This window comes from Microtus ochrogaster, chromosome 1 (assembly GCF_000317375.1).
Source record: "Microtus ochrogaster isolate Prairie Vole_2 chromosome 1, MicOch1.0, whole genome shotgun sequence".
Taxonomy (NCBI): Eukaryota; Metazoa; Chordata; class Mammalia; order Rodentia; family Cricetidae; genus Microtus; species Microtus ochrogaster.
In genome coordinates this window covers 104684199-104709544 of record NC_022009.1, presented here as the reverse complement: position 1 = coordinate 104709544, position 25346 = coordinate 104684199, and the positions used below count along the sequence as shown (strand labels likewise).

General features: G+C 45.4%; 1 protein-coding gene across 5 annotated transcripts; it reads right to left on the bottom strand.

Moving 5' to 3' along the window:
• Window positions 1-662: 662 nt before the first annotated feature.
• Window positions 663-24829, bottom strand: Spart (spartin). 5 transcript variants are annotated; one of them, XM_026777127.1, is made up of 11 exons: window positions 24725-24829; window positions 24408-24608; window positions 21306-21397; window positions 19068-19897; window positions 15889-16086; window positions 13422-13598; window positions 11752-11875; window positions 7522-7716; window positions 6947-7105; window positions 6721-6811; window positions 663-2542 (listed from the first exon to the last, which is right to left on the bottom strand). In XM_026777127.1, the coding sequence occupies exons 4-11, from the start codon at window positions 19893-19895 to the stop codon at window positions 2275-2277; spliced, it is 2040 nt and encodes a 679-aa protein (XP_026632928.1). In that variant the 5' UTR covers window positions 19896-19897; window positions 21306-21397; window positions 24408-24608; window positions 24725-24829; the 3' UTR covers window positions 663-2274. The 5 variants fall into 5 exon arrangements, with proteins under 5 accessions (XP_026632928.1, XP_005344044.1, XP_026645878.1 ...); XM_005343987.3 differs by lacking the exon at window positions 24408-24608; XM_026790077.1 differs by lacking the exon at window positions 24725-24829 and having other exon boundaries at window positions 24408-24704.
• Window positions 24830-25346: the final 517 nt, after the last annotated feature.

Below are 25346 nucleotides of genomic sequence, written 5' to 3'. Positions count from 1 at the left end.
GTTGTCATACCTAGGCATGTAGTGAGAAAGCTGGGACTTTTGGCCCTGTCCTTTGAGTGCTCAGCCTTACACTGAGACAATAATAATACAATAATACAATAATAAATACAATACTGGGACTGAGTTAATCTGCAATAGCCAACAATTTAATTACGCCTGCGCAACCGGCCTCCTTAAAGATCTTGAACGGTAAAGTCTGGTGAGCAGATTCACAAGTCTGAGGTGTGGTTTGCTTCAACCCTGTGGAGATGAAGAGTCATCTTCAAGTCTAAGTCAGGAGATCTGCACACTGTCTGTAAAGGGGTCAGTACTTTCAGTTTGGGGCCCTATATTCTTACGACAGCTGGTACATTGAGAAAAGAAGCCATAGCAAATGTGCAGACAAATGAGTGTAACTGCCCCAGTAAAAATTTATTTTTGGAAACAAGTGGCCAGTTGGAGCTGGTCAGTGGACCACACTTGCACGTCTCTGGTTGAAGGTAGCTTTAAACCAAGGCCCTAATATTTGCCGTTCTGTTTCTGAAACAAATGCAGAGACCAATGGGACAGTGTTTAACAATCCATTTCAACAACCACTACAGCCTATGAGAAAAAAAAATTCCCATCTGTTCTGAATTCCTGAAATATGAGCCCAATAAATATTCTGAGGCCCAGCCATTCAGAGATCATTTTATTCTCAAAGCACATTCATTAACCAATTAATGAAATCTAAAGGTAGTCAACTACAGGTTCAGAAATGATTATAGTAGACATAACTATATAAACCAACATCAACCTTTAAAAGTCAACAAAATAATAAAATAACCATGGGGTATTTAATTACATATTTGTAGCTTAAAGAATATCATCAAATGTCTATCCTGCCTTCCGCTGAAGTGGGAACTACCCACCAAAGGACTCCATATTCTTTACCTTATTAGGAATAGGTTTAAATCACTTTTAAATCACTTACTGGCTTTTAGTATAAACTCTAATGACTGAGTGAAACATATTACTATCAGTAAGTGAAATGTTTATGTTTTACTTTCTGCAAATTTAGGAAAAATTTACAGAAGCAGATATGGAAACATGTTTTCTTAAAGCCACTGACAACGACTTCAAAATTTAATAGAATATTAATCATACTCCAAAATACCATACCCCTCCCAAGGCTCGGGAACATGGGGGAAGAGGGGTTGCAAACACCATAAGAGTCAGAAGTCCAGGGAGACTGGCTGAACGACATCTGGATATGACAGGGCTCCGACACTCACCACCCGGGCTGCCTCCACAACATAAACCACCTAACACCCCAGCATGGAACAGGCAAGGTCTCACAAACCCCTAGCCCGAGCTGAGGAGCTATTGACAGTTAATGGCTTCTGGGGAGGGAGAGTCGGTTTTCTTTAGGGGTGTGGTCCCTGGCAGATGCTCAGGTGCATGGCCCCACCCCCATGAGCACATGGGCAGCACAGATCAGACTACTCCGTGGGTTATTTAAAACATAAGAGTGTAAAGTTGGGAGGAGGGGTGAGGATGGGCCTAGGAAGAGTTAGGGGAGAATATAATCAAAACAGTTTCATCCATGTACAAAATCCTCAAAGAATTAATACAAATCATTCTCTCAAAAAATTGCATACTCTCAATCCTAAAGACTTGAAGAAACCTTTTCTTCGGGTTAAATCAAAAGGCCATTTTGGTTCCTAGCAGAGAGGAGGTCTAGCAGATAAGAGAACATTGCAGAACTGCATGGCACTTCACGGTCAGGCTCCTTCCTGTGTAAGAAAGACTTCTAAAATGTTATCTGAGAACACGCTTTAAGATCATGGTTTTATTTAGCTTTATATGCTGAAAATTCTGTTGGGTATCTCAAAGGTCCACAATTAATGCAAAAAAGAGGCACTGACGTTAGGTCACTTATTCCCAGCATAAAGAGAATTCATGTGAACATCATTTGTATAGTTTCCTACGTTGTTTTCTGAAGGCAGCACATATAAAAATAGATTGACATTAGGTTTAAGTAACATATATTATAAGCTTTATTTTAACTGCAAAAATATTTGAGCCACATTTAAGGGAAATAAACTCACTGAGACTATAGACTGCATATTTCCAGGCCAGATGTAAGAATACTGATTATTTTTCTTGTGAGTGGATACATGCCCCAAGTTTCTGACAGTCATTTTGTAGGAATGAACACACAGAAAACACTGCTCCTTGTGTGGAGAATCCACGTCTGCTGTCTCCCACACTCCATCTGGTAAGGCTTTGGTGTAGGTCAATCCCAGAACCCTGTTATTTATCCTTCTTCTTTGCTCCTTTCTCCTCTTCCTCCTCCTGCTTTTCTGTGTTTCCGCCCACATCTGCGCTTGCTCCTCCCTGGCTTTCCTTCTGAGAGCTGTTAATGATCTGGTAGTCCTCAAGGAGCCTGTGCCCCGTCTGCTTTGCGGTTCTCTTCACCATGGCTTTGATGCCGATGTTGTCGATATTGTAGGCGGTGAGGCCAACGTTGATAGCGGAGTCCACCGCGTTGTGTGTAGCTTCTCCTGCATTGTGCCCATACCTTTGGAAAAACAAAAAGGGCAAGAATGGCATAATATTTTTGAAAACATTCTCCTGAAATCAGGACCAATTGAGTTATATGTCTTCTGTGCCATTCTTGAAAGCAAAACTGAAAATGGTTTCAATTTAGTTAATAAGTAAAGACATGAGAGAGAATAAAAACCAATTACAAAGCTGCCCTTTTAGCAAAAAAACAAAAAAAAGTGTATGTGAAGATAAAAGACTACAACAGTAATAAAAAATGGTGGAAAATCCCTAAACATAAATTAAAATAAACATTGTTAATCATTTGTTTAAATCTCTACTTCACTTCTCAAAGTAACAAATGTAGATGCTCCTTAATCTAGCATCTACAGGACAACTAACCTTCAGCATCACAAATGCCCTTAAACCATGAGCATCTATCTACAGCACACGGAACCTCAGGCATCACAAATTCCCTTTAACTCACGAGCATCTAAGGAACACTGAACCTCAGACATTACAAATGCTCCTTAACCCACAAGCATTTGATTCGCCTTTAAGCAGAGATCCTGTGACATTCTCCTGGCACACCACTCCACTGCCAACTCACTGGCCATCTGCTGTCTTTAGAACCTGCAAAATACACAGAAGCCCTGGACCTCTGCTGTTCTGTCTGTCCATCCAGACATGTCACGACTTGATGCCTCACGTGCCTTGAGCAGTCCCTGCTACTTTCTTAGTTCTAACCTGCTTAGATGGCCCATGCACCCTGCCTCACTGACAACCAATTCTATCTGACTGCCCTTTCTTCCTCCATAGCTCACCGTTGTCTATACAGGATGTATTAATGGCAACTGTTAACATCTTTGTTTATCTCACTAAATATAAACCCTACTGCAGAGGCAAATCTTTGCTTTGTTCATAAATGTACCCTATGCTTCTGAGCGTCTGGCATCCAGTAAGTGTTTCATGAATGAATGATATGATCACTTATGGTGTTATCTCTCCCAACTCCTCCTCCCCAGCCCTCCTTCCTGCATGGACCAAGCTTACTGCAAGCTCAACCCTCTTGCCTCTGCCTTCCATTGTTGGCATTACAGGCAGGTACCATTATGCCTGACTTGTCTCAGATTCTTCACCCAGCATGCAACAGGTCACCGTACAGTTAACTGCACACCCATGTTGATCACTGCTTTTTGCAGTAATCAAGTGACAGAATCACCTACGTGAGCATCACTGGCTGAATGGATAAAAGAAAACCAGTGAGCTATGCACACGATCCAGCTAACTCAGCAACAAGGAGGTGAAACGTTGTCATTAGAAGTGAAGTGAGCAGAACCATGTTCAGTGAGAGAAGCCGCTGTCACACAGACCACTGCCGGATTGTTTCTCTTACACATGAAATCTGAGGTGGGTGGAAAATTCGAGAGTAAAAAGTAGAGTCTATTCGGGATATGAGAGAAAAGGGGGACAGAAAGGGCAATATAGGTGTGCATCATTTACATACATGGATATGTAATAATGAAATTTACTATTGTGTACAGTTAATATAGAGCAATGAAAAATGCATAGCAAAATACATAAAAAATTATAAAAGTATACACAAAGTACTTAATATGGACGGTGCTAGTAAGTCTTTAACACTGCAGCTCTGAGGAACTAATCTGAACACTACAAGGACGCCACAATACTCCTCCCCTCTGCAATTTTACCCTTACCCTGGTGACAGACTTTTAAAGCTTTGTTGATCCACAAAGCCTTGCCTATACAACAACCAAAGCCAAGGTTCAAATCCCCTACACAGGAAATCTCACGGAGAGAGCTGTCACCTCTGAACTTAATACATTTATTCATTTATTTGTGAGAGTGTGTGTGCCAGTGTGTGTGTGTGCCAGTGTGAGGAGGTCAGGAGTCAGTTATCTTCTTCCGTTGTGCAGCACCGAGCACAGGTGGCCGCCTGGCACTGAGGGCCAGCCCTTGATATTTTAGACAAACACTGAACTGCTTTTTGCTTTAAGGAATCTACTGCCAGCCCGCCTGACCAGAACAGACTTGCAACACCCTGGCTTCTCCAACCCAGTGCTGTCAGTCCAAATAGCTTACTGTGGCTTAGGTGGCTCCCCAAACCTTTCCTCAGCAGGGAATTAGTAATTACAAACAATAGAACCCACAGTCAGTCAAATCTTATCTCAGAATCACCCTGGAATGTGGACTTCCTTATTAGGCATAAGCAGAAAAGCTTCCTGTAACTGCTTTCTGTGACCCTCAGTATCGCGAAGGGTTGGCTGCCTTGTAGAAGAGACACCACAGCCGAGGGAGTTCTCAGAGGACCCACCAGCTATGACTCAATAAAAGAATGAAGGGCTTCAGCATGGAAAAGTGACCATAACTCTCTGGCAATAAGCAGGAAGTCTTTAAAGCCAAGTCTGAGAAGATGAAAGGACAGTGGAACATTTCCTGGAGGACACTTTCCATCACCGTGGGGGCCACACAGAAATGGTGCTGTCTTCAAGAGCAGGAAATCATCAGAAGCATAAATGCCCATCTCTGAATAGCTGGAACACTCCTGCTCAGCAGTCGGATACCTCACGGAACAGGATATTTCTGTGTGCAATGCACTTCTAAAAGCTACGCCGTCTTTGATGTGTTAAATGAGTGTCTTGGTCTCTTGACTTGTTCTTCAGACTGAGAGAACTGCTACCCTGTGGGAAACTCACCCACCTGGTAGTCAGGAAATGACATCAGATACTATGATCATAAGACCTTGGCCAACTCTCCCTGCCTCTGCACTTCAAGGTCATAAAAATATATATTTGAAATCACTTATAAAATTCCTAAGTAAGGAAATATGGGGCTTTCACTTGCTGTGTTTAATTTTTAATATGTCCTCATTTATTGGCTCTAATAGCCCTTACCCACAATTCTCCTAATAGACGCCTATTCCTCTCTTCCTAGGTAATTAACCACTCAGCCCTTTATTGCACTTCAACTCCAAATGAACTGCTCAGAACTCTTCAAATGCATGGATCTGGATAAGATACAATCTAATTTCTATTTATTTATTTATTTTTACTTTTTAGTAAACGAGCATTTCAGTTACACTTCATGGACAAGCACCACAACTGAAGGACAATAAAGTGACTCTAAAGATGTCCTAAGTCAGAGGGTCTAATGTAAACAAAGAAGACACCCAAAAGCCAGCAACTTAAATTTATTCTTTAATAACACTGCTAAAAAGTATTTGTTTCTCAAGTGTTTGGAACCAGGTATATCCCGCCACCTTTGGCCTAGTTTAAACTAGTAGCCGTTATGTGGCTGGCTGGGGACACAGCTGACTCGTTCCTCTCACTGGCTCGACTGCTTTCCCTCGACTACACAAGTTCTGACACCACAGCCCTGTGAGTGACTTCCCCTTTCTCGGATTCTCTGAAGCAGCCAGCCTATCCCACCTCCGCCCCAAGGCCCTCTTTCTTCTGCTCTTTGGCCTGCCGCCCCCTGGCTGAGTACCCTGCTGCCTGCACACAGGGTGGGGTTCTGGAGTAAAGAGCTCTGCCTTCCTGTGCTTCCATGTGCCCTTCCCACTGTGTCTCACCAGTCAATAACTGGACACAGATCTGAGGGGCCTCCTGTGATAAAGACACTGGCTATGAGTTGGACGCAAGCTTTAGGTCACCTGCTAAGGTGAAGGGGTCGGAGAGTCTAACAGCAGCTAAACAGGGAGCACTGAAGTCAACTCTCTCCAGGGATCTCAAAGCCAAAGGAGGAGATCATGCCACCAACTATCAGATAAGCTGTGCAAACCCATTTCTGTCCTGTCTACTGACCGTGTGAAACAGACGGCGTCTCTAGTTCAATATAAATGTGCAGCGGGAACCATGACTCGGTAGTCACGGCACTCTGATGAGCCAATGCTAATGCGGGGCCTCCAATCCAATCAAGTGTTTATCTTTTCCTTCAAGCAAACACTTCCGTCAAAATTATGTAGTTAAAAATTAAACATATTCTTTGCATTAATGAACATTTATAACAATTAGCAGCATAAATCAAAGCCACAGGAGTTCAATCAGCAGCAGACTAACATTCTTCCCTATTTAGGAAACAGTGAGTAAAAAGTACGCTCATCAGAAATTTAAGTAAGGACATAAATCTTAAGCGTCATGGATTGAGCTGATGATACAGGAGACTTATTTATCTTTAAAATGAAGCCGCACTTACTTGTATCTGACGGTTTGTACGGTTTCTGCAGACACATTGCTGACAATGCATTTAGCCGCACACTCCAAGCCCTGCCAGACAGTTGAAAATCCTGTAAAGGTATTTAAAAGTCAGTCTCACCTAAGGTACACAGCCTGCCTGAGTGTCTCAGGTAGCTCAGTGCCCTTCCAAGAACACAACAAAAATAAAAACAAAATAACAAAATAAACCCAGGGCTGTTTGTTACCTTGAACACTACTCGCGGCCACAACCATGGCACCATCCAGAGTGGACTTCCCATCTTTGTCTCTCTTAAGAGATTCTGGAACGAGTTTGCTTCCATGCTTCTTGACATGCGGAGCGAGCTCTTTGCCAACGCAATTTGCTACTGTGCAGACGCCATCAACTAACCCAACCACAGACAAAAGGCTCAGAGAAACTGCTCTTTTGATGTTACCACCTGCCTCAAGCAAAGTTCTCAAACAACCACCCCCGACTGCATTTCTGCATGACTGCCACTGTCTCTGTTAGCTGTTGCTATATCTCTGGAAACCCTGCCTCTCGGACAGACTTCTGTTAGAAAGAAAACCACCCACTTCCATTTTGACTGAATTTAAGGGAAATCCACTGAAGACTGGTGTGACTCTATAAAAACAAATCTTGGGGCTGTGATGCTAAAGTGTCACCTGGGGAGACAGACAGACGGATGCACTGCTGGGCTGCAGGTGTAACTGTGGGGGAGGGGAACCACATCATCCATACTCTTTCCCTGTGGAGCAATGGAGCCTCTGTGCCCAGCCCAGAGGAAGCGCAGGCACTTACCCAGGAACTGGCTGACTTTCGCTGCCCCTCCAGTTGCCTGCTTCGCTATGTAGAGGCCCTTGGTGACAGCTGGGCTCACTTCCAATGGTTTTTCCTCTGGTTGGATGCGCTCTCGGAGTTTAGAAGCTCCTTTTTGGATGGCTTTGCCAGTAAATTCAGCACCTTTGACTAAACCCCAGCTCACCCAGGAAGCACCTTTTTTAAGGGAAATTTAAAATTGCAGCGATTATGGCTAGTTATGTCTTTAAATCCTTTAATAACAAGAGCATAAAACAAGGTTCAGTAGTAGGTCCTACACGGGCCATGGGCATGCAAACAGCATACCTACAGCTTCTCCCTGAAACAAATCTTATTTTTATTTTATGTGTTTGCCTGAAAGTATGTGCATTACATGCATGCAGTACCCAGAGAGGCCAGAAGAGGGTGGAAGACTCCGTAGAACTGAAGTTACAGGTGTTTGTGAGTCACCATAAGGATACAGGGAATGAAACCCAGGTCCTCTGCAAAGTGGCCAGTGCTTTTAATCACTGAGCCATCTGTGGTCTGACTGAAGCCCTTTCTAACTAGGCCTTTTACTTAGGCCACACATCTTTCTGAACCAGAATCCTATATTACTCTGGGCTGTATAACAATATGTAGGAATCTGCTGCTGATCACACTTTTCTATGATCGAATCCTGATGTTGACTCCTGAATTGAGGTCATTAAGGCTGGAGGAATGAGGCATTCTTGCCCTTTCTACCTTACTTTAGGCAACACTGGTCCTAATGAAATCCTGAGAAAGACAATTTAAGGCAGAAACCAAAGAACCTGGTTTCTGGGGACTCTTGCCTGCTTTAGCCCCAAGCATTAACTGGGTGGGGACCATGTTCTCACAGTCCTATGTCCTGCTGAACCTAATGACAGGAGCATGAGCACCCAGGAAGATTCGGGAGCAGCCTGGCCTGCAGCTGTCTCTGGGGTGTGGGCCCATCCTCGGCTTTACTAATGCTTCCCATAGCCTGAACTAGAAAAGCTGTTGCCACCGAGACATCAAGAAGGCAGAGCCTTGTGTAGGGGGAGAGAGGTCTTCAGCCAGAGGACAATGTGTGTGTGTAGGTGGGGGCTAGAGAAATACCAAGAAGCAAGAGGAGCACCCTCCTCCTCTCAGAAGCTTGCAGTTTACATCTCCTCTACAGCCAGCTCTAGAACATAAGGCTCCTAAACACATTCACTCTCTCCAGATCCAGAGCTGTGGCAGGAAACAGTGCGCGGACACGTGACAACCACAGCTATTTATTCAGAGTAGCAACAGCTCAGAGTAGGTTGCAGTAACTAATTAGAAAGCTTTCTTTTTCTGCTCTCCCTCAAGGACCAGTTACCACCCTGGTGAGGAGAGTCCAGGAAGAACAAAGGCCTGAGGATGGCCATCCTGAGATGGGGTGGGAACAGACAGTCAGCAGTTAAGAGAATGCTGCTCTTCTAAAAGGTCTGAGTTTGTTCCTAGCACCCATTCCTGGTGACTTAGGACAACTCCAACTCTAGCTCCAGACCTGATGCCTTCTTGTGGCCTCCAGGGATACTGAACACGCACATGTGCACACACACGCGTGCACACACACACAAAGTATGTGTCTAGAGTTCCTGACCTGAGGTTGAAAAGTGAAAAGTCTGGAAAAAATGTAAAGCTGAATGTGGGAAAGTTAAAACAGACAAGAACGCCTGACAAAATCAGGAGCAGGGGGTGGGGGGAAGACAGGGTAGAAGGGGAAGAGGAGGGGTGGGGAGAACTTGAGGGAATGGGACAGTCGAGATGGAGGAAGGACAGAGATGAGAGCAAGGAAAGAGATCTTGATTGAGGAAGTCATTATGGGGTTAGCAAGAAACCTGGCTCTAGAGAAATTCCCAGGAATCCACAAGGATGACCCAGGCTAAGACCCTAAGCAATAGAGGAGAGGGGACCTGATCTCGACTTGCCCTGTAGTCAGACTGATGAGTATCTTAAATATCACCATAGAACCTCCATCCAGCAACTGATGGAAACAGAGGCAGAGGAGCACTGGACTGAGCTCCCAAAGTCCAGCTGAAGAGTGGGAGAAGTGAGACTATGAGCAAAGATCAAGACCATGATAGGGACACCCACTGAGACAGTTTACCTGAACTAATAAGAGCTCACCAACTCCAGCCGGACTGGGAAGGAATCATTATAGGACCAAACTAGTTCCTCTGAATATGGTTGACAGTTGCATGGCTGGGGTAGACTGAGGGGCCACTGGCAGTGGCACCAGGATTTATCCCTACTGCTTGTACTGGCTTTTTGGGAACCTGTTCTCTTTGGATGGATACCTTGCTCAGCTTAGACATAATAGGGAGGGCCTTGGACCTTCCCCAAAGCAATGTGCTTTTCCCTCTTTAGGAGTGGTGGGAGGTGGGGTGGGGAGTAGGTGGAGGGAATGAGAGGTGGGGAGGGAGTGGGATCTGGATTGGTATGTAAAATGAAATAAAAGACAGTTTGTTTTCTCTTTTTAAAAAAAATTTAAAAAGCTGAATTTGAAGAACCAACACTGAAAAAAATCACAAAATATAAACAGAACAAATGAGTCTATAATTAGGATTTTATGAAACTATAAGAAACAAAACGGAATATTCTTTTGTGACTATGAAAAATAAATGGAAATGAGATCCATGAAAAGTCACTGCTCTACGGGAGGGAAGCCAGACCTGGATACTCAAGGCCTTGTCACCAAGCGAGAACATGATACAGTCAGGGTGAACCCAGAGACAACATAGCCAGTGACAAACACGGTGCTCAATGGCACTGACTTAGATCCTTTATGCACACATGTGGTGATAAATATCAGTTATTTCTAGTCACGGCTGCATGGTTTGCCCGCAGTAATGCTGACAGACAGAAAAAGATGAATGCTTGCTAAATTAATGAAAGGTAGGTGGTAACTATGACTTGTCTAGATCAAACCCAACACCACAGTTTCTGGACTGTTCTAGATCAAACCTAACACCACAGTTTCTGGACTATTCTTCACTTTTACTGACTTAAGGAAATCAGCCATTTGTACTTGTACTAAAATAGAAAACACAAACCGTGGCTTCTTCCCCTGGTAGAAGGGAATGGAGACCCGAGGGGAAACAGATCTGACTTCCTGATACATTTTCAATTATTTTATCATAAGAAATAACTTTAGAATACTGATGTTTCTATATTTTGGCCTTGATATTCAAAATCTAGATAAAGGAGAGTAATGGCACATGAGAGGCTACTAAGTCCCCAGTTACGTGTGTTTTCTCTTCTCATATTTTATGGGGGTCCCAAGCCTGTAAGTGACCTATCTAAGCACCCCATCATCCTGAAGCCCATCAAACTATTAGTTGTGTGAATGCAGGACAGTTCTCTGTGGCCTGAAGGCTGCATGAGGTCAGAGTGCTGGTGGGAGATACTGGGGACCTAACAGACAGGCCCTTAGGTCAAGCATTATTGCCTCAAAGGGAAGTATAGGCCCTGCGGCGGCTGCTCCCCGTTTCTCATCTTCTCCTGTTCTGGCAGTCTTATGAGAGAGTACCCACCCAGGGACTGCTGCCTCCTGAGCCACAAGACAACCTTTTTGGCTTTACAGAGGTCTCTGGTATTTTGTCATAGCAGCAGAAAGCTACTACAGTTTTAAAGACAAGTGAGCAATTTTTCACTCTCTTGGGAAGGAAGCATCTTAGACTTTGCTGCCGTAACAAACACTGCAAAATTGCAGTTGATAAGTAGCAGAGATTTGCTTCTTGGAAAGCCAGGACTGGGGTGCTGGCGAGGCACTCCTGACGGCACCAGAAACAGGGCAGCCTCCAGGGCCCCTTCAATGAAGAACCAATCTCGATCACAAAGGCTCCTCCCTCACAACCCACTGGCTGTTCAAAGACCCCACCTTCTATTTTGTGATTTTGGAAGTTGCTGCTTCAACATGGGGATCTTAGAGGGCATGAACCCCAGAACATGACACTGGGGGAAGGGAGAAAGGATGAGAACACACGAGACAGGACATGATTTATGCTCACATCTCTTTGATAGCTGAGGGATCCCTGGAAGAACACACTCTTACACAGCAATGTGCTGCCTTCTCAGAAGCCCCGCCCTTCCACCTGTCAGTCAGTATTTCTAATCTGTTATTTAATATATAAAAATCCATAAGCAACACTTTTACTGGTTCAAGATTTGACACCATGGGGGCTGACGAACAGCTCTGGGTACCTGACAGAATGTTGTGGGCCACTTTCTCGCTCCATTCAGGCAGTTCTTTCGACTTTCCTTCTGAACTTGGCTCACAGGGCACAATCTGACTCAAATTAACTTCTTCACTTGGAGTATCTTTAGTCTAAACAGTAAAAATGGTTCAAAATGTAAAGATTAGTGAAGTACAAAGGAAAGAAAGGAGAGCATTATATAACAGACTGTCAACAAACACTAGCTGAGGCGAGGGAAAGCATCCACCTTGTTAATAAAAAGAGAAAACCAGAATTGCCACAAAACTGAAAAGGCTCTGGTCTTAAACAAGCTCCCACTGATGAGCTCTAGGTAGAAATACAACTCCAACACAGCATCTACTAAATCAGAGTCAAGCTAGCCATGTCCTCCTCCCACCAGCTCGTGACCTGTGTCACACGGCCATCACCCCTCAAAGTTGTACGACTATGGTACTGTCAGGGTAAAAGATCAGATGACTCAGCCAGTAAGGAAGGGTGTATCTAAGTGAACTGGCTTTGGTAGAAGAAAACGTTCAATTTGACACCTGAATATCTAGCTACACAATGACCTGCCATCCCACTTAAATGGAAACACCACTACACCAGCTCTTCACAGACAGCGTCAAAGGGTTTGGCCAACACCCAAACTCAAGGCCAAGTTCATCCATTCTAAGAACCCAGAAGCAGGGTAACCACAGACCTCAGAGTGTTATAAAATAGCTGGAAAGAACAAAGATTGTCCGTGCCCAACAGTTTACAAAGAACTTGGCTTTAAAAAAGATAAGAGGATTGTGGAATTTAAAAACACACACACACACACAGACACACAGACACCCCCCCCCAAAAAAAAAACAAACAACTCTTCTTTATAGGAGAACTACCTGTCAGTAAAACCCAAAGAAAATCTGTATCACTGGAGCCAATGTCTCCAACATATAAAAACTCCTGGAGACTGAGCAGAAAACGATTAACGACCCAATAGTAAAAATGGGTGTAGAAGAATAGACAGTACAGAGTGCCTACCATCATCCAAAACAAAATAAATGTAAACTACAATATTCTGAAATATAATTTCTTGACCATCACACTGTTAAGATATAAAAAAAAAAAACAACAACAAAATACTGGCCACCCACCCACTCTTGCCCAGGCTGTGAGGAAAGGAGTATGTAGCGCCCCTGTCTGCATGGGATCCAGTGGACACCTGAAGTCACAAGGCAGTGTTCAGTTCCGCAAATATTAGGAAATATTGGGACTAAGCTTTTCCATACATATGATATATAATCTATATGATAGAATTTAATTTGAAATTATCAACAAGAAATAATACATAGAATAATTAAGATAATGTTTTACAAGAGCAAAGCAGAATGATTTTTTCTTCTTCACAATTTCACAGAAAATCCATTCTCCATTTATTTATTATTTATTAGGGGAAGGAGCGCAAATCCAGAGCAAGCTCTTAGCCAACAAGCAGAGGAAGCATTAAAAAAAAAAGTATGTGGTCCTTAGTGTAAAAATAAAAAGCTTTTGAAATACTGAAGAGGACACAAAGTCTTAAAGCAATGTGAGCAGCAATGCTAGGTAGCCCTGTATGGACTGTGACTGTCTGTGACCTGCTGTTGTGGCGGATGGCTGTCAGACCGGGAGCACACTCCCACTGCCTCTTTAACTTGCCTTTTTCCCACGCTTTCCTTTATGGCGTGCATCCTTGCTGCCTTGGTCTATTGAAGAATCTGAAGAACCCGACTGCCTGATATCGGTGCCAGAAGCTTCCTTCCGTGGCTCAGAGGGGTGTCTTGCTCTCCCAGGGATCTGGAATTCATCTTCTCCTTCTGCTCTATTCCAGTTTGCCTAGAGCATAAAGGACTGGGCTTAGCTCAGCTGGTCTTTGCAGGACATTGCTCTGGGTACACTACACCATGTGCTCATGCCACCAGTGTTCTAAGTGCACAAATAACTACCGTTGCTGGTTTCCCTTGTGTGTGCTAACCCATGTGTGCAGCCATGTGTGCTCATGCCATGAAGCACATGTGACTGTCACAGGACAGTCGTGGGTGTTGGTCCTCACCTTCAAACCACCGGCCTTTTAAAGGGTCTCCTGCACGGCGTTTGGCCAGGCACATCTTGGATTCCTGGAGATCTTCCTGCCTCTGCTTCCCTATCTGGACAGGGCTGTGCTGGGATTACAGATGCCAGTGCACTGTGTACAGCTTTTAGCAGTTCTGGAATCCACTCTCCTGAGACTTGAGAACAGGTGCTCTGCCCTCTGAGCCACAACCTAGACCTTGCTTTCTCCTGTCTACACTGTTCTCACCTCCTTACCAAACATTAACCCTCTGGAGTTTCTTGGGTTATATAAGAGGGCTGACAGGAAAGTTCAAAAGAAAAGGTATAAAAACAACCATTAGCAGGTGTTCATGTGCGTTGTTACCTTGAAATGGATACTGCTACTTTGGGATTTAATTAATGCAATAATAAACGTGAGGATATACAGAAAGTTGAGGATGAATTAAAGGCAAGGAATGAACAAAGCTCATGTAAAAGTGCACTGTACTGCTGGAAGGGGTCAAGTGTCTCATTGCATGCCATAGGCATTGTGCTGGCACATACTCTGCTGGACGAGCAAAAGCTTAAATGTAAAAATCAGAGCCAATACTTGCAGCTTACAGCTGACACTCTGCAACAGCACAGAAACGAAAATAAAATAGAGCCAAAGAGCAAAATAACAGAGAGCAGCGTCCTGCAACCCTGGAGTCTCCTTAGGTCCTTCCCTGAAGCCTGCCAGCGAGAGCCCACAGAGGGGAGGGCAAAGGTGTCCTTCACTAGGCCTGTGAGCACCTACACGTGACCACAGTGAGCACGATGGTTACTCTTGTCAGCCTCGTGGGATTTAAATCACCATGGGAGCCAGTCTCTGGGGACATCTGGGAGGCATTATTGAACCACGCTAACCGAGGCAGGAAGGTCCACTCTAGGCAGCGCCATCCCTTGAGCTGGGGTCCTGACCGAATAAGAAGGGCAGAGGGTTCTGAGCACCAGCATTCATCTCCCTCTGCTTCCCGGGTGCAGATATACAGGACCAGCTGCCTTGCGCTCCTGCTGCCATGTACAGCCCTGTGACAGGTCATATCCTCCAAGCGTGAGCCAGATCAACCTTCCCTTTCATGAGTCCCTCTGTCCGGTGTTTTGTTGCAGCAGCAAGTGACTAATACAGCAAGTGAGCAGTAAAGCTGGGAGTGGTCAGATCCACTCACCCACGTTCCAGTCTTCACACATGCCTTCCTGTGGACACACAGGCAGTGATGTACTACACAGAGGCTATGTGTTATGTCACCACTGTTAAGTTACTGCGCACATGCACACACACAGGCACACACTCACATACACACACGTGGGCACACACACACACATCTACACAGATGCTGTATGTTATGTCAACACTGACTAGGTTACTGCCCATACACACACACACACACACTACCCAGCTATATCCATAGCTTCTCTTGTCCCTGCTCATGGCACCCTGCCACTAACACAGTTTAAACAGGTTAATAAAAGAACCCAATACCTGGTGACTGAAGGAAAACCAAAGATTACACTGCCATGCTGTCAACTGAGCTTAGCTGCAAGTAACCACCAACACTCATAATTTTTAGAAAAGAAACTTTACCACCCATACTTTGCTCAACTCCTTGAGACCATGTATCATGTTTTATTTGGCCTTCATTCACCATAAGAATATTGTGTCGACCAAAATCTCTCTCAAATACCACTTATACACCTCGTATGTCCAATTCTACTAAAGCGGAATTATGTTCAGAGTTTTACACCGCGGCAAACAGTGGTGAAACAGGCACAATCTACGGGGCATGACCACCTGCTAGCTGTCAATGAGAGCTTTGTTTCCCACTGCTGCCCAGTGAGGTGGACCACTGACCCCGTGTTACAGTGAGAAAATTACAAGCAGAGCAGGCTGGTAACAGCTAGGCTAACAGCTACCACAAAGTGAATTTAACTCCAGTGCCTACAATCTGCACAACCAGTGGCAGACAACTCTCATCTCCCTGAAGCTTGTTACAGGTCTTTGGAAGTACATCTTTGGTGCTCATGCTTAAGTCAGTTTACCTAGGAATCTGGTTACCTGGAGCCGAAGGTCAGACATCTGCCTCAGCAGATCCTCAAACAGCTCTCTGTCATCTTCTGGGAGCTCAGATGACAGAACGACCCCAACGAAGCACCCTGCAGCTTGTAACATGGTATCTGGAAACATGTAGGCTCCTGCGGTGCACTTCAGAACTGGCGACCTATCAGGAACTAGAGGGTACAACCAGTCACACACCTGAAAGAGTCGGGGAGAACAGGCCGTCAGTGAGGGGATGGCCATGAAGTTGCTACATTAAAAGCAAACCTGTCAGGGTTTGGTGCAGTTTAGCATCAAGCCTCATAAGTGAACCATCCTCTACCTTGGTCTTCCTGCACTAAAACCTCTGTAAACACCCTGCTAACAGTCTTCTCATGGCCGTAGGGCTCCTGAGTTTGACTGAAGATGATACTAGCTTTAGATAAAAGATGTTTAATACAAACCGGGGGCTGATTATTCTAATTAGCTCCCTTTACAGCACGAAATGACTTTCCAGTACAGTACTGATGCTATCTATCCATTTAATCCTCACAGCATCTTATCAAACCGGCTGGTCCTTTCCTTTTCACTGTTAACCGGCAAATAAAAGGATAAAATTGTCACATTAACAGGGTAACCAGTAATGTTCTGGTTAAACATATTATATCCTCAGAAACCTATCATTTCTTTATAGTGAAGATGCAAATCTTTTCTTGAAGCATGGTATTTATGCTCCACAAGCACAGCTGGTCATTCCTTACTCAGTGTCCACCAACTAACCCTCTCCTCTCACCCCATCCATACACCTTGGCTTCCAGTAACCATCTTTCCACTCTCGGCCTTTAGACCAGGTGGCTCTTGGCTCTCTGTGTTTGGCTATTCCCACTGAACAGAATGGCCTCCAGTTTGTGTGCACAGTTCCGGATCACACACATGTGCCACGATTTCTTCATTCATTAATCCCCGCCATTTCCATTGTGAAAATGGTCTGCCATAGTCGTTTTACAACAAAAGCAGAGGCACAGCCAGGGCACTGACAACCACAAAGTGCAGCTTGCATCTAAGCACATTCTTTATGTTAGAGACATGGTTTAGGTTTTGTTTTGCCAAGTGTCTGGGGAACCTGATGTGACAGACACAGAGCAGAACATTGTATGCCACTGGGGACTGAGACTAAAGCCAACGGATACTGATACTGTGGTACCACCTGGGGACGTCAGTTTTCCCAACACTCAGACTCAAGTTCATTCTTCTTACCCTGGCTATCCAAATCAGCATTCCTAAATGTATTCCTCTGTCATGTATTTCACTCTCTAGCAACTCAAGTATAAATGTCCCAACCTTAGAACACCATCTACCATAAAGAAACCCAAGGGATAGATCGAGGGATCATTCCATCGATCAATCTACTGAAACAAAAGGATCTCGGACACATCGCCCCCTGCTGACCAGCAGAAAATAAATGCGCAAAGACTACATGCTCAAGGCTGACTCCTGGAGAGGGCCTGACAAACATTTTCAAAATTTTTTAATGGATTTTCTTCTCTATCTCAGAATCCATCAATTTTGACTATAGTAAAATTCAGGTAGATTAGAACAGAGCTGACTACAGTGTTTTCTAAAGTATGGTGTGACGCCAGGGAACTCAGAAACCTAAACAACAAAAACCCAACAACTCAATAGATACTTATCTAATGTGTATTAGAAAATCTGCTTATTGAAAATAACCCTACTCTCATGTCATAAACAGATTAACAATGATTTTTAGAGTATAGGAGATTTTACTTAATTTCTAACTGATAGCTGTGATTTTTGTTAGTTTTTTTTAGGATAAATATATTCAGTAGACACTCATTAACTCTTCAGAACACTGCTACAAATAGCTAATATGTGAATGGCAGTCAATTAATGAAACGTGGGGTGCAATTCTACTTTTTATTTCGGACCCAAAAGCAATGTATGTAAAATGTTAAGAACCAAATTGAATCAAGCAAGAAAGACAAACTGCTGGTGGAACCGGAGCATCTTCTCAGCTGAGATCCGGCAGCCAAGGGCCGGCCATCTTTCTGATGCTCTCTTCCTGCACCTCTGGAGCCAAGGACCCAGAGAGCTTTAGGCCCCAGGACTATGCAACACTGTGGCCAGACCAGCAGAAACTCTACAGCCCCTCCGCTAACCTTAGTCTTGAGCCTGCTCTTGTTAACACTAAAGCTTCCTCCTTAAGGTAATAGTCAATGCCCCTTGTTTAGTAATGAATCTTTCAACTGTGCCCCAAGAATGTTTTCCACATCTCTGATTAGCTTCCAACCATTGTTAAGCGACTTTCAGCTTGGCTTCCACAAGAACAAGAGCAAAGCAGCACTAGGACTTCAGGCAGCCAGTGCCTAGTTCTATTATCTTCTCTGGCTCTGGGCACAGGCAACCGCTTTGTTTAAACAGTGATGTCTCTTCAGCACAACCCCACTGAATGTACACCGCGTCCTGGTTTTCAAGAGCCCATCTCCCAGCACCTACACGCAACCCTTTCCCAGCAGATGCGGCTGGACTGTACCCCCCAGACCTCACTAAGCCCACAGCAATGCCCTGACACACATTTTGCTTCTCATCAGTCTTTACTCTGGGACCTTTCTAGTCATCCTAGCTGCAGTTCAGCTCTTTAGGCCAGGGCTTCGCAGCCTCGCCTGACTGAGGTTAAGGGATGGATAATTTTCCTCCTGATGGGCTATGCTGTGTGGCCACTGAGCAGTTTCTCTGGCCGGTCTATTACACCAGGTAACTACCACCCTTCATTTGTAATGAAAACACTAGCAGACACTGTCAAAAAAGATCCCTCAAAGGGTAAAACCACCCCTGGCAGAGTGGTTCTAGGCTAGTCCAGACTCCCAGGTGGATCTTGATAACGTCTGTGGATATTCAGGGGCTTATCTTAGCCTGATTCACATAAATTCCCTTTGAAATTCAAGTAACTGCATTTCTTCTTCAGACAAAACATAGCTTTCTTAGGTCCTAAAATCAATCAAAAATAAAACCAAAACCAGATTTTTTAACTTTAGGAAATGCCAGAACACACAAACATGGATGTATTTAGAACTCTGTAGAGTCTGCTCTTATTCTGGATGTGTTACAAACATCAACAAATGAAAATGAGGCACACTACCCATTTCCAGGCTTATACTCACACATTGCTTCCAAGAGCTTACCTGGAGAAACCCAGGAGGGCGGTTCAGAACCGTATCCAGAGAATTATCCAAGAACCTCACGATGCGCAGGTACCCAGGGTATGACGGAGCACTAACCTCTCCCGCAGGGTTTACAAAAAAGATCTGCACTCCATTTGGTATCAGAATCAGCTCGTCTGCATCGAGCCCCAAGGACTCGAGAGGGGGAGGCTGGGAATGGTTCCTATAGAAGTCTTCTCCCACTGAGGAGATCTCCCCGGAGTCTGTTCCGTAGGAAACAGTGTAGTGACCCTCAGCAGCCTGAGGGGTGTAGGCTGGGGGTGCTTCAGCGGGACAGCTGGGCGAAGGTAAGGGCCCAGCAGAAGGTGCAGCACCTGGCCCGGCGCCTCTGGCGCCTGTGGCACCTGCACCAGAGACACTCCCATCTACTTCAGCAGGCTGGGGGGCTGAACTAATGCAATCCGGCTCTGGGGACTTCTTGCATGTATCTTTAGGAGGGAACTCTGGGTATAACTTGGGCACATTCTGAAGGTCATTCCGTAGAGACGTGGCAAGGCCCTTCTCTAGGATCTCTAGCCTGGTGCGGACATTCTGAAGGGTTTCTTTCATCTTCTGCTGCATCTGTCTGGCGGACTCCCACGCAGGGCCTGAGCGCCCCGGCTCTGCTGCGGCGACACTGATTCCCCTAAGCAGGTGTCCTATTCCTTGCTTGTAGTAGTTCTTTGCTTCTTCCTTCTGCCCTAGCTCATCCGTGTTCAGCCCTTTATTAACAAACAAAAAGGCCTTCTCGTAAGCTTCCTTGATGATCTTAATCTCAGCAGGTTCTCCATTTCCCGGCTCTCGCTCCATCTCTGCAAGACAAGAAACATCACCCGCCATCACCCAGTTAGCTTTCTGTGCACTAGGCCCTCTTTCCCACACGAATGGATTTCAAGGACGGGCCTGCCTGTTCACAACTGCACACCCGATCCTTCAGGCAAAAGATTCAGGATCAACTTTATAGTTGATAAATAAATGTGCCCGACCCTAAAATACCATAAAGAGGACTAGAGAGATGGATCAGAGTTTAGCTCCAAGCTCCAGGGGACCTCTTCCCAACACAGGAACCCCAGGTCTGGGGAAGTAGATCCCTGGGGCTCACTGGCAGGCTAGTAGTCTACTTGGTCAGCTCCAGGAGAGTTCCAGATCCCGTCTCAATCAAAAGAAAAACAAGGTGATGGCTCCAGAGGAAGAGTCCCGCCCACAGCTGACCTCAAAGGGGGAAAAAAATCTGTAAGATAAAAGATAGGCTTGTGCCCAAAAGGACACCCTTCCCTCCCCCAAAAATTAGCTTTTAGAGATCACACATAGCTGGAAGGTAAACTCAGTGGAGAGAGAAAATGTTTATAAAGTTCGAGAAAATGTCCGGAATGGATAGCAATGAAATAAAAGGCTGAACAGGAAATTGCAATAAAATTAGAACTTTGTCTAAAAGGCCCCGTGTGAAGAACAAAACGCTCTGAAATGCAGAATAGAGAAAATGACGGGTGGAAAGAGTAGCGGGAGTAACTCAGATAAAAGAGGAAGCAGAAATCCCAGGTTTAAATCGTGCTTCCAGGAGCCGTCAGCAGCCTTGGGAGACCTGATAGGGGTGTGAGGCAGACCTCAGGACAGTTCCTTGCGCAGTACAGTTAGTGGAATCCCAGGGCTGAAGACGGAATTCCCAAGGTACTTCCAGAGTGACAGCCAGACTGGAAGACACTTCAGAAAGCATTCAGGAAATAAAAACCCGCAATTTCTGGTGTGTTTCTAGGTTTTAAGGAAAATTTATACAACCCTGGGAGAATGCAGGATTTAATTAATAAAAATGAAAAATCACAGAGATAAAAATCAAGACAATTATTAACTCCAGATAAAACATGCCAAATAAAACCCATAAAGTAATCAGGGCATATTCAGCTTCTCTTGGTGTCTAACATTGAAAATAGAGGATCTTGACATTTTAGCAAAATGATGCAACAAACCGTACTGAGGGAACAGGAAAACGGGTGGACGGAAAGTTTGTGTGCCAGGATGAAGGTGCTAAAACCTCTGTAGTGGGACTTTAGCTGCAATGCCCAAGGCTGAAACAAGCAGGAGTGTTAGCACACTGCTGAGAGCCATGGAGACATCAAGAACTGGGTCAGGAAACCAATCCAAGCGGCCTTTGGAAGGAAGCAGAGGGGCTGGCTTACAGGATAATTAATTTTTTATGTACGTGGTGAACGGCGAGTTACTTACTTTACAGAATAAATACAAGCCTTGCCACAGCCGCCTTGTCCGGGAGGATTACACTGCGGTCCACAAAATTAATTTTTATTTTCCAGGAACCACTAACAAAGTAAAAGGAAAGAGGTGAAATTTCAATGACAGCTTTTATTTATCTAGTACAATGAAGTATTATTCTGGCATGTATCAAAATGAGTTGTGGAGTATTTTCCTCCTTTATGTTATGTCTTCCAAAGACAGCCTATGCTGTACTTCAAAGTCTATGTCCAATCCAACGTACCCCACAGCAAACGCTCAATGCCCACATGTGCTGGGCACTCTGGACTCTTACAGCTTCTCGGGACAGGAAAAAAAAGTCAAGGGGCAGAAGAGTATTTCCATAGCTGTCTACACAAAGAAGGGGCCAAGGACTTCAGTAGTCGAACTTCTCAGAAGTGAAAAACAGGCCAATAGCTGGTCCAGTCATAGCAACTTCATGGTAGTAGACAGAACACACTCAGCCCCCAGTTCAGGAACTACCACATACGAGTGGCCATATACAAACCTCTATTTGCCCTACCCCGGTGTTACTAATGAACTGAACCCAGTACTTCCCCTGGAATCCCACCCTGCTGTGTTCGCAATGCCACAGGTATCCACAGACCCCAGCCACTGTCTCCTCCCAGAAGCCGCAGGACAAACGTTCTATAGTTCATTTTTCTAGTGCACAAGGAGGCATGGACTCTGAAGCGTACAAACTTCTAGCAAAGTCATCTACATAGTGCTGGGCCACATGTGTGGCTGGCTGTGTTGGGCTGCGTGTGGTTTCTGGGCAGCAGGCTGGGCTCGTGTGCTTAGAATAAAACAGAGAACTAAACAGAGGAAAACTGTCTACTATATGTCTTGAGAAGATTGAAAAGTTGTTAAGGATTTCATATGCTTCAATTCTCAAAGTCTGGAACCAGAAAGGTCTTTGGAAGACCAATCTGAAGTAATGAAACACTCCATTAGCTTGATAATAAAACAATGGTGGACTTTTAACTTTTAAACATTTATTTCTTCTTATCTGTATGTGAACAAATCTGAGTGTGAAATGTTGGCAGACAGGTGCCCAGGCCCCTGGGGAGGTCAGAGGACAATGCTGGGTGTGTATCCTGGTCTTCTACCTGGTCTAAGACAGGGTCTTTTGCCTCCCCCACGCCCATCCCCTGCTCCACAGACAAGGCTAGCTTCTGGAAAGTCTCTTTCGCTCCCTTCCATCTCTCAGTAGGAGGGCTGGGATTACAGGTTTTGGGGGGATCTGAACTCAGGTCCTCAAGCTTATCTCTTCACCCACTGAATCATCTCTTCAGCCCACTTAAACATTCTAATAAAAGATTTAAGAGTCACCTTCTTCAAATAGAGCTATATGAACACTCATATGTGTGTGTGTGTGTGTGTGTGTGTGTGTGTGTGAGATTCATTTTGCACCAGTAGAAGTAAAATTCTGTTTCAAAATCCTCGGAAACTCGGCGCCATTCCATGACAGAAAACGTAGCAAACAATGGTGCTTAAGGGAAATAGCAAGAGAAGTTCTAAGGCCAGCATGCCTGGTCTGTTACAAAAGAGGGGGAATGGGAAGGGTTTGTCATTTAAATTATATACTGATAAATTACACGTAGACATTTCTAGGGCACAAAATCATAGTGCAGTCTGACTTTTGAACTATTTTGATCTTTTAAAGATGTTATTATTTTTAATTATGCACACGTGGAGGGGGCAGGTGTGTGCACCTGAGTGTAGGTACCCAGAGGCACTGGATCCCCTGAGGCTGGAATTAGAGGTGGTTATAGCCCTGGGAACTGAACTTGGGTCCTCTGCAAGTGAAGTACCTGTTGCCTACTGAACTCCATTACCTGATTTTTTTGTTTGTTTGTTTGTTTTTTTCGAGACAGGGTTTCTCTGTGGCTTTGGAGCCTGTCCTGGAACTAGCTCTGTAGACCAGGCTGGTCTCGAACTCACAGAGATCCACCTGCCTCTGCCTCCCGAGTGCTGGGATTAAAGGCGTGCGCCACCACCGCCCGGCCCATTACCTGATTTTAAAAAAAAAATAAAATAAAATATGGAATGATGAAATAAAGCTAATAACTTACTCATCACCCCAGCTATATGACATTTAAAGAAAATGAAAAGAGCTGAGACCCAGTCTCAGTGCTGTGTACAATAACAATTCCATGATCAGCTGTTGTCGGCAGATAGAACTGAGATCCCAAAACTACATTACTTACTCCTATCCCGGTAGGGAACATGGGGGACTGATACTCGGGTTGGGAGTATAGTCGTCTCCTGTACCATCCTAGCCAATACCGGCTTGCTAGGGAACTGTGTGTTTCAGAGAGCACCATGCATGGGCAGCAAAACACAATCCACATTAGTACGTAAGTTTCCTGCTTCAAACAAGTCCTTCACAGCCATCAATTAAGACAATCAGGAAAGAGCACGAACTAAGAGTAACTCCCTCGGAGCTGGGAGCATTCTTCTACTGCCCTAATAGCTTCAGTAAACTTTAAGACAGTTGCTAAGTTCTTAGATATCCGAGGGTCATTTTACCGAGACAAAATTTATCTAATAAAAATTAGAAGGCAAGATCGTTAATGTATATATAATACAACACAGCAAGCCTCAAGGATCGTCAAGAAATATCACAACCATGGGAATAACGGAGCCAGCCGTACACTAACGCAATAAATAACGCAGCGTCACAAAACTGTGCGCATTCCCAGAGAAAAGTTTTTCCAGATACGAAGTTAGGCCGCAGGGGTCCTCGGAGACGCTGGATGCCAGTAACCAGTGTGTTTCAATGAGCAAAACCCCCCACGCCGTTCATCTTCAGTGCTGTTGCTCCTAGGAGCTAGCTGCCCACCTTTGGGCAAGCTCTAGGCTCTGGGGAGCGAGAAAGAAAGTCAGTGGGGTTTGGAGAGAGAACCGTGGAGGAGGCACACTAGGGATGAGCAGGGACAGGTATGGGAGAAATCACGCCGGGAACACGCAAGGATCAGGGATGGGAGGCCCCACACCATGGATGACCGGGGACTCCGAGACTGGAGAACCAAGACCGGGGGAATGCGCGGGGACCAGGGATGGGAAGACCCGCACCAGGGATGCGCGGCGTCCTGGGGCGGGAGGATCTAGGACCTGAGCGTCGTTCCCGGGGCCAGCACTGTGGGAGGTGGAGGGAGGGCGAAGGCTCCTTCAGAACTAGCTGGAATACCCTCTGCAGGACTTCTGGAAACTTCTCCGGTTAGAAGGGCTTCCCTGCAAGATGCCGGCGTGGCGCGGGCCGCAGCCCCCCACAGCCTGCGGCGTAGCCCGGGTTAGTCCAGACTCACAAAGCCCCGCGTGACGCCCTCTGCGGCCGGCCCCGCCCACGCGTCACCACACCCGCGCCGAGCTGAGCTTTGGCCCACTCTGACCTTCCAGAAGGAGCACCGGACGCCAGCGGTCCGCTCCGAGCCCGAGAGCCCACTGAGAGCGCGGGCACAGGCCTGACACCCTCCGGCCCCAGCCAGGCCCAGGCCACGTCGAGCCGCGCCTGCGCACTCCCTGCCGGCCGCCCCGGGGCCGCCGAAGGGACCCGGAGAGCGAAGGGCGATGACAGCCTCTGGCCGCCAGGGGGAGCCCTGGGTCGAGCACTGTGGATCTGGAGACAAATGCTGGCTGGAGCCCAGGACCCTACCTGACCTGTCTGTCACCAGAGGTCTTAAATCTGTGACACATAAAACTAGGCCTGGGTCTGGAGAGATGCATCAGCAGCGAAGATGTCATTATTTCTTATTTGAATCTATAATGCATAAAGAACACACCTCAATAACTTATAAAAGCAACAATTAAAAGTGAATAAAGGATTTGAGGAGATATCTCCTCAGACAAGATATACAGACCACCAGAAAGGGCATCAGACGATGGTCATTACCATGAATCTTCAGGCTAACTTACAGCAGAATGAGGCATGACTTCTGTCTCTTTAGAATGGCTGTAATCGAAACAGGCAGTAACAGGTTTGGCAAGACAGCTCTGCAGCCCTCCGGCATTACT